Source organism: Sander lucioperca, chromosome 11, assembly GCF_008315115.2.
Source record: "Sander lucioperca isolate FBNREF2018 chromosome 11, SLUC_FBN_1.2, whole genome shotgun sequence".
Lineage (NCBI taxonomy): Eukaryota > Metazoa > Chordata > Actinopteri > Perciformes > Percidae > Sander > Sander lucioperca.
The window spans coordinates 28244760-28254554 of NC_050183.1; the positions used below are offsets into that span (position 1 = coordinate 28244760).

Here is a 9795-nt window from a genome sequence, read left to right on the forward strand (position 1 = left end):
CAGCTCTGTGGAGCTAGAGCTGGACACGAGAGACTAAACTTACACTAACTCCACTAACAGTAAAGAAACCAACCCAATAGTCCAATAGCAGGAGAGACCAGTGGAGCGCCAGTCTGATAGGGCAAAACACACATCACAGCACATTCTACAACATAAGCAGTTACCTGAACTCTAATATATATTACATATTTTAAATGGCATAAAACAATTTACTTCTGCAATGGGAATACAATACCAAAAACTGCAAACAATACAACGTGGCTCTTACGGACATTATACAGAACGCTGTGTAGACCGGAACAACCTCTTTCACCTTGTATTTCATGTCCTCCTTATCATGTGACCCGCGGCGGGCTCCAGAACGCTGTACGCCTGGTCTGAAGTCTGTGCTAGGCGACACACCCTTCTTTTAGAAATAAAGGTGTATGCATGCTTTTAAAAGTGTCTCTCCTTCATAACTAAACCGATGCCATGAGGTGATGGAGACTCAGGAGGACACAGCTAAACATCAAAACACACGTCAATCACCATCATCAAAACTGCTTTTAATACACACTCCATAGTAGGCCTGCACGATTGGGGGAAAAATATGAATCACGATTTTTTAGCTTAGAATTGATATCACGATTCTCTGCCACCATTTTTTTCTCACAAAGTGTAAGTGGCAGTACCAAACATAGATTTTTGTTGGCACCTATAGCACATTGCGCATCACCACAAGCCTGTAAACATAGAGGTTTCAATGAATAAAGAAAAGAAACTACATATTGGCCATTTCAGTACAGTAGGCTACCAAAAATAGTGACGTACTGTATAACACATTGAACTAAATATGGCCCTGATACAGGCTCTATCGGAACTCCTTGAATGTCTTTACATAATTAAAACATGTTAATGTCAATGTCAAATGCTTTCAATAAATTAATTGAAGGAGAAAAAAAAAAATAATAATAAAAAGATTTAAAAAGAAATGGGTGAATCGAGATCATGATTTTTTATAACGATTTATCGTGCAGGCCTTCTCCATAGTCAGTGCAAACAAAGATCTAAATGTCTCGGTAAACGATAGGATAAAGTGTGTGTTCAGATTGGTTTGTGGACTAGAGAACACGTGTGTGCAGGACTATAGGGTTGGGCATCGTTTGGATTTTAACAATTCTGATTCCAATTCCGATTCTTCCTTTCGATTCCGGTTCTTATCGATTCTCGATTCTGATTCTTTGAGGGGTGGAGATGAAACGGGTCACGTGTCTATTTTCACAAATAAGAGGAAAGTTTTATTTTGATTCAATGGTGGTTTGCAGTTTTACAGCTTTTTCAATGTAAAATACAGCCACACTTGAGCGCTGCTTATTGTTCTCCTTGGCTGCAACACAACAAGCACCTGGCCGCTACGGAAACCAAAACGTGCGCATGTTAAATTGGGAAGTGATGCTCGGATTTGAAACCAAATCCTCTAAACGATTCCAAACGATTCCAATTAAGAAACGATTCTACTGGAATCGTAATATTTGAAACGATTCCAAGTAGGAATCGGTTCTCGATGCCCAATCCTACAGGACTACGAACGTGTAAACAGCCACGGCAGCCGAAACCCGTTTCATTGAACTTCAACAAGCAGCAGCCACCGCACGATAATATAGTAAACACCTCTATGACACATTGAAGCTCCGCCTTCTTTACAGATGCAGAATAATAGGCTCGTTGGAGATGAACTGCGCCTCGCCTGTAAAGTGGACAAGAGCAGGTGGCAGCAGCCGGGGGCGGTGACAAAAATCCGCTGTCAAGTCGGACAGTTTCCAGCCGTTTCCAGCAGCCTTCAGGCTGAACAGGAAGTCACAGACACGCTCACATCCTGTAAGGTCCGATTCTGATTTAATAAAATGTTATCAGACCCATATATCAGCTTGTACGCAAGTCTCCAGATGTTTTTATTATGACAGAGTAGCTGTCAAAATGCTCTACATGCGATCTGTTGCTGATTTTAGATGATCCGTAATCTGAACAGATTTAGTCTCTCTGACTTCTAAACGTCACTACCAGCCACACAACACGTGTTCTGTACAGAATAAGCCTTTAAATCAGACAAATAGCAGTAAAAATCCCTCCAATTCAAAATCAATAAAAAGTTCATGTAAAACGTCACCGTGTTGAGTCGATTCTGAACCAATCAGCTGTTAGATCAGCTGAGAGCCAGGCGTTTCCCATCATGCCCTGGGTCCCCCTGGGTCTTGCAGTCGGTGAAAAGCAACTGCGCTGCCTGCGTCTCAAACCTGCGGCCGCCTTGATCTCGTGAGGTTATCGTTGCCCACGTGTGCGTGACGTCGGAGCAAGTCGGGATCAAGTCGGACACAAATCTACCCAGCATGCATTGGGCGGCGATCGCCGGTGATCGATTCTGCGCAGACCTGGCTCATCTTGAACGAGCCTAATGTGAAGGTAGGAGCTGCACTAAGGCTTCATTCAGACCCGATCAGTCGCTCTGCTGATTCTCCGCAGATCTGGACGTTCCCGATCGCACTTAAAGGCACCTTCATTTCCCGGAGAAAGACAGAAAGAAAGGAGGAGGAGGGACTTAGGAAACAGTCAGCTGTTCCACAAAGTTCCGGGTAGTTCGTTGCTTGTGTTTGGTGTTTTAAAAACGTTCCTGTGGCAGCGATAGAGGCAGTGATGTTTCTTGTTTTCCTGTACGGGACTCTCGCAATGCCTCAAAACACACCGACAAGTCTGATCCACATGCACGTGACTGGCCATTAATTTACCTTGTCAGCTTGTCGGAGACAGTCAATGCGTCTCATTTTGCCTTTCTGGTCCGGGTTTGACAGGACACAGCACGCAGCTTTCTTCCCAGTGATGGACAGGACAAAGTCTTCTCTGCATTCAGGTCTAATGTCCTTTCTGAGCTTGGCCAGAAGGCGGCTGGCCCACTTCTGCTTCACCTGGGAACAGAAGGATATCGCAAAGGGTCAGAACAATACTGTATTCGTCTTCAGCTTCTTTCATTATCTCTACTATGCACTCAACTAACCCATCCCACCTCTGCCTTCTCCCCCAACAGCTCGTCTTTGACGGCTCTCTCTTCTTCTTTGGTCATCCTTTTCTCATGTTTTTTGAAGTACTTCCTCTTCCTGGCCTGGAGGTTGAACCATGTGTAGGCAAAGGCACGGACCTGGGGCAGCAGAGCCTCAATGAACGGATGGAACTCATCCTGCAGGACAGACAGACACACAGACAGATAGACAGATGAATGTAAGTATACAATTATAACCAAACCAACTTCATCCTCAGCTCAGACATGTACAGTATACCTGACACACATCAGTGCACATACTCTCCAGTGGTAACATGTTCATGGCTGTGGCTCCGGAGGCAGTGAGGCTCACTGGCCTGGCTCCTCCTGTACTCATGCCCAAGTGCCCTGAACCTCTGACTCTGTGTGTGTGTGTGTGTGTGTGTGTGTGTGTGTGTGTGTGTGTGTGTGTGTGTGTGTGTGTGTGTGTGTGCAGGGCATCTTCCTACACACTGTTGAGGATTCACTAGCATCCTCCTCAGTCCCTCCCCACTCTTAGAGACCGTAATGCCAACAACAACAACAACAACAACGTGGTAGTCTGTAGACTTTGTAAAATGCATCCCTGAGTCAGGATAACAGCAGCAACCTTTTTGTCCCTTTCCTTCCCAAGTAAAGTTTAGATTCTCTGCCCGAGCCCGAACTTGACCCACGGGCCGGCTCGGGCCGATATGTCCTGCCACTCTCCTCGGGCCAGGCCCTTCATCAAGTATTTGTGTTTTTTTTAATCATTACTTTATTAGCCTAATTGGGTGGGGAGAGAGCTATGCCTCTCCAGCTTCTCCCGTAGCTCTGGGTGTATGTCCTGCACTGACTTGAGTGTGAGGGAAACTGTGCTGTGTCTCCCCCATCTGTAGCACTGTCTTCGATAATTGCGCAACCAGGCCAGATTGTTTCAGATATCTCACGAGTCCTTTATAACATCAGTTATAACGGCCCACGTATTAAAAAACTGTCGGGTTAAATCGGGCTCGGGCTCATAATTCCAGTTAATGTGTCGGGCCGGGCCGGGCCGGGCTCGGACACAACATGCACTGTAGACGTGTGCGATTATCAACATAGTGACACGGAATGTGTTGCCAGTAGCAGCCCAACGGTACGTTAGTCGGTTGATTCGTTTTAATGCCCCGCTATGACTTAACATTAAGCATCATCAAACGCTGTCAGTCGGCAGTGTTATTTTTTTGGTTTACCATCATCATGAGTGACCCAATCGATTAAGGCTACAGACAGACTGTTATATTAGACACTCTGCAACTTGCCTTATGTTGGATTTATTTGATACATCTGATTTCATATGTTGTTAAAATTGCACTTTATTTTTTACTGTAAGATTAAAGGGAGAAGAGTTTGGATGTTAAACAAGAGCTTATTCATTATTTTACCCACTAGCCTACTGTTAAAAAAAAGCAAATACAGGCTATTCTTTTTGCACTTGCTCTCTTTACTTCAAGTTTTTATTTTTGTATTCCTCCTGAAAGTGACTTTATTTTGTTGTTGGATTGATAGCCTACATCTGGCTTCAGGTTGCAATACACATTCATTTTACTTGAACAGTGCAGTGTTAAACAATTTAGATTAGTCGACTAATCGAAAAAATAATCGCTAGATTAATCGTTAATCGTAAAATAATCGTTTGGGACAGCCCTACTTTGGAATAGACCCGCCTTGTCAACTTGTTATATTTGGTTTAGAAACACTGACTCTGAAGAAGGGGGGAGGGGGGGTTAGATTAGATTAGGACATTTTGGTACGTCTACCTTCCTTCAAAGGCTACTCAAGGGTCCAAACCTGGGTCCAACTAAGCTTGGTGTAAATCATGGTAAAACCTGAGATTACTCATGTAATACAGCAATTGTTAAATTTAGTAGGCCTAGCCTACTGGGATTAGTTTGAGCTGTTAGAGTGTGTGTGTGTGTGTGTGTGTGTGTGTGTGTGTGTGTGTGTGTGTGTGTGTGTGTGTGTGTGTGTGTGTGTGAATAAGGTTACAACTAGTTGCACCGTGGGAGGACTCTGCAGCTATCAGAGGCTTTTGTCAGTCTCCAGAGAGAACATGCATCCGAGCACGCAGGGGAGCTGGAAAGTGTGAGCACACAGGCTGGCTAAACAGAGTGTCAGCAGCTGATAACCAGCACAGGCCTGAACTGCCTGCTCCTACACAGCCACAGCAGCTGCAGCTAGGGAGGATTAACATTGGTCGTTAAATAGTTTTCAGCATTATGAAATGACAGTTTGTCTCCTCCACACCAGTGCTGAGCAGGCACAGAGCCGTGTTACCTGAGACAGAGAGAGAGGAGAAAGCATCATGCTGATGAGAAGCAGCTGAATCAGCCCGCAAACGTCCCGAGGCTCGCCGTTTGCTCCTGCACATTTCTACTCGCTCGGTCCCGCTAAATCAGTGGAGAAACGCTGCATTTCCTGGGCTGCTGCTGCTGCTGTTGCTGCTGACGCTGTTTCACAGGATCCACATATCAGGCAGCTCTGCTCGCCTCGGATGACTCTGCCGCGCTAACTCCACAAATGATGACACGCCAGAAAAGTTGAGTCTCCGGGAAAAAAAAAAAAAAAAAAAAAGCTCCGCAGGGAGAAACGCCAAAGAAAGTTCATCACTATGGCCCGGGGTGTAGCGGAGCGTCATGTCGAGAGGGAAGGAGATGAGGGGGCGAAGAATAAAAGAAAGAGAAGTGAAATGACGTTATGAGTCCAGCCCATCCCAAAGCCCGGGCTTAAAGTCGCAGCAGCTCTGTTGCACTGGGCCGGCCCGACAACACCACCGGGCCGCCATGACAACACCACCGGGCCGCCCCGACACAAACACCGGAGCTCCAGGTCAGCTCAGGACCCAGAGTAGGCTACAGTCTCTAGCCTGCACACACACACTCTCTCTCTCTCTCTCTCTCTCTCTCTCTCTCTCTCTCTCTCTCTCTCTCTCACACACACACACACACACACACACACACACACACACTCTCTCTCTCTCTCTCTCTCTCTCTCTCTCTCTCTCTCTCTCTCTCTCTCTCACACACACACACTCACACACACACACACATAGTGCGTTTCACTATCTTTGTGGGGACCCATTATTGACATAATGCATTCCCTAGCCCCTTACCCTAACCTTAAGTTAACCATCATAACCAAATGCCTAACCTTAACCCTTACCCTCACCCTAACCAAAACCTAATTCTAACCCTAATCCTACAACCAAGTCTTAACCCTCAAACAGCCCTTTAAACTTGTGGGGTCCAGCATTTTGGCCCCACAAAGCTGTCCGGACCCCACAAGTAGGCTATACTGTATTCCCGGTTTTTGGACCCCACGAATATAGTTAAACAAGAACACACTCTCTCTCTCTCACACACACACACACACACACACACTCACACAAACACACAGTATAGCAACTCAGTCAGCTGTTCACATCTTCAGTATTGACTCAGAAGGTCTTCATTATTTCAAGTGTTTTCTTCTGAACACATCCCAAAAACAAAGCAACACGTCATTTCCCCCTTTACAAATCCCGTAGCCCACGTAGCCTACTGTGCTTATGTAGGCCTATTTACTAAGTACTGTAGTACTTAAGAATACATTTGAGGTAGGCCTACTTGTATTGTACTGGAGTATTTCCATGTTCCAATACTTTCTCCTATGCTCAGAGGGAAGTATTGTAGTTTTTACAGAACTACAGTATTTGGGCAGACATAGTTACTAGTCATCAAATCAAGATTATACGCTACATGTAGGCTACAAGATGATCAGTTTATGAAATATGACGCACTGTATGTAGCCTAAAGTATTTCAAATGAGCTCCTCCTTACCAACTGAAACATCCAAATGCTCCTCATCATTTAATGCATCAGTAATAATAAGCTAATAATAAAAACAGTAGTGTAACACTCTGAATATAATAATATACAAACTTATTTTGGTATTTTAATACTTTTCCTGCTGTTTGTCTTGTATCGGGAATATTTTTACTGAAGTCCCAGAATACTTCCTCCACCTCTTTTGTTTCTACATGAGATCAAATTCAACCACACAGTCAGCACCATTAGGATAGAATGCAGTCCAGTATATATGGCTATAGGTATGAAGACCAATGGGGTAATACACATATTATATATATTAAGGGGATGTGACTGTGACGTGTGCTAAACCATCAATAAATTAATATATGCAGTATGAGGGAATGCCGCTGACTAATACCAATGAATACTTTATTGTGATTATCCTGACTGAACCCTGCCACTAGATCAATGAGTGCATTATTGCTATGGTTCTTCATGTGAACAGTATATTATTGTAGGCTCTTAGGCCTACTGCTGGCTGTTTCCTCTGTGACGCTGTGCTGCTGAACTACAGACCACTCTGTCTGTCTGAGGCTGTGGTGGGTGTTTATTAAGTGAATCTCACACAGGCCTGCAGTGTTACAGTAACACATATTTCATCTTTAAACAGCATGCCCATATGCAAATTAAAACGACACACCGTTTTACTTTTAAGGCTACCGGTCTAATTGTCATTTAAGGCTGTTGCTAAAATTCATTAATTCATCCATTAATAAATAACAGTCACATCAAGACCTCAGCAGTCTGTTTTTATTGCAGCATTGTGCTGTGTTCAGTTAGTCAGTTAAATGTTGATTATTCTCTATCTGTGTCCTGTCTAATGGAGCTCGCGGAGTGGAGGCTCTACAGCGGCACAGAGCGGAATCTGCCGCGGATGTTTCCAGTGGGACTGCAGCTCTGTGTTGTTCCCTCCCAGCGGCTCTCTGCCTCACTATGTGGCGGGACCGGAGGCCCTCTGTTGGCCTGTCATTCTAAAACTCAGCCCGCTGGCTCTAACTGCGGCCATTTTCTGCTGACTGATAACACACACGCGCGCGCGTGCAACACTCGCACACACAAACACAGACCAGGAGAAGAAGAAGGCTCGAGATGAACTTCAACTTGGCCTTCTTCCGTCCCGTGGCCTGCCGCTGCACGCTCTTCTGCAAAATCCCCAAAACTCAACAACTTTCAACCGCGACTGCGCACACACACACACACACACACACACACACACACACACACACACACACACACACACACGCACACATACAAAAATATGTTGTCCGGTAACCAATGCGCCGCCAGGGGTCGGAAGCTCCAAACTTCACGCATAACTGTAGTACTTTTACATATACTTGATTAATATCGGACATACCAGTCGCCTCGTGTGCGACATACAGTCCTCTCCTGTTTGATGGTCTTTTAGTAAATTCGGCGCACATAAAATACTAAAAACTGGCTTTATCTCCGCAAAATATGAAGTTTTATAACCGTTTTTTAGTGCTGGTATCCGCCCTGCACAGTGCGTCTGACCGACTCTAAAAGTTGAGATTGTGTAAAAGTGAGGGGTGTTTCTCGTGTCGTGTGTGAGCCGAATGTAAGAGTGGGTCCTGACAGGTCAGCCTTGTTTTCCGGCTGTGTTGTGCCAGCTGTGCATTGAGCGGCGTGCAGGGGATGCTTTACTTGGCAGCTTTTTTAATGGAATTCAGCGACAGATTCTCTCCACAGACAAGCGTCACTTTCGGACTGTAATGTCCGGACGCTGCTACTAACTGAGCACGGGGATAAACAGAGCCATAGGCTCGCTGGCATTGAGAGAAATGTCTGCTCCACTTTCAGCTGCGTAGCTCACGGTAACGGTTACGTTACTCACTCAGGTCCTCGCATTGCGTCTTTTTTTTTGGAAAACACGAAGCAGCACACCGATAGGAAGGACACTACTACATTACTGTACCGGAACAGGTTTCCTACCATTTCGAAGCGGAGCCGCCACCGGGGGAAGTTAAAGCTGATGTCAACGCCTGCCCATCTCACGCCGTCGGTCGTTATCATTCCATATTCATTTATATTATCATGCGCGTGCCAGATGGAGTAAATCCGCGGTGCTCGAGACCAGAAACGTCCCGCGTCAAGCTTCGGGCTCCACGGCAGTAACCCCCCCGCCCGATAGGCTGCGGCAGAATGGAATATAGTGCTACATTCACCTTTCCATCCCCCGGACTCCTCTCACTGCCCCCCTCCCGTTATACTCTCCCTCTCCTGTTACTCTAACACTTTTATTTATTGGCCAATAGATGGACAGAAACCTGGAGTTACAGTCTGTTGATTGCATGTGACACAATGTCCCGCCGCTGGCTTCAACTCTGACCTAGAATTCCAAAATTTTACTTCCTGCCAAATCAGAAGCCCCATTACTGCTGTTCTCTTCCTCTGAAATCAGGAAATCACTTCATCAAAGCGTCCCTCTACTCGCTCTCATAGGCTACTGCACGTGCCCTGCTGGCACTTTCCCTGCGCAGTTGTGTTATTGCAATAATTGAAGTTTCCACATCCATCCACACAGATGAGAAAAATAGAGCCCAAGTAGGCCTAGAATCACACCCACTAGAGAAAGGGGGGTTTGTAATGTTGGCAGGGACATCAGTGAGAGAGCAGCAGAGATTTTTCTCAACACTAACTATGGACTGGATGTGAAAAAGTGATTTGCAAAGGCAGCCTCAGTTCAATGCAGTTGAATCACTGACTTGTCTCTATAGTGCTGCTGTCCATGCATATCCACTCTATCAGTCACTTGATTTTTTTTCAGAGTTTTTCAACCACAGCTCATGGCCTTCCTCAGGAAACGGAACCTGCTCAGGGCGCATAATTCTCATCTCCATCCAGTGACGACTGGGA

At 45.5% G+C, this 9795-nt stretch overlaps 1 protein-coding gene across 4 annotated transcripts in view; it reads right to left on the bottom strand.

Annotated features, from left to right (window-relative positions):
• Positions 1-9326, bottom strand: part of nfic (nuclear factor I/C) — a 30105-nt gene extending 20779 nt beyond the window's left edge. For 2 of the 4 annotated variants that reach the window (XM_036006836.1, XM_031311801.2), the window contains exons 1-3: positions 8872-9326; positions 3038-3208; positions 2763-2939 (exon numbers count right to left, since the gene is read on the bottom strand). In XM_036006836.1, the coding sequence (XP_035862729.1) occupies positions 2763-2939; positions 3038-3208; positions 8872-8952 (429 nt within the window). In that variant the 5' untranslated portion in view covers positions 8953-9326. Of the gene's footprint in view, positions 1-2762; positions 2940-3037; positions 3209-5347; positions 5818-8871 lie in introns of those variants that run through there. The other 2 variants (XM_036006839.1, XM_036006838.1) reach the window with 2 other exon arrangements.
• Positions 9327-9795: the final 469 nt, after the last annotated feature.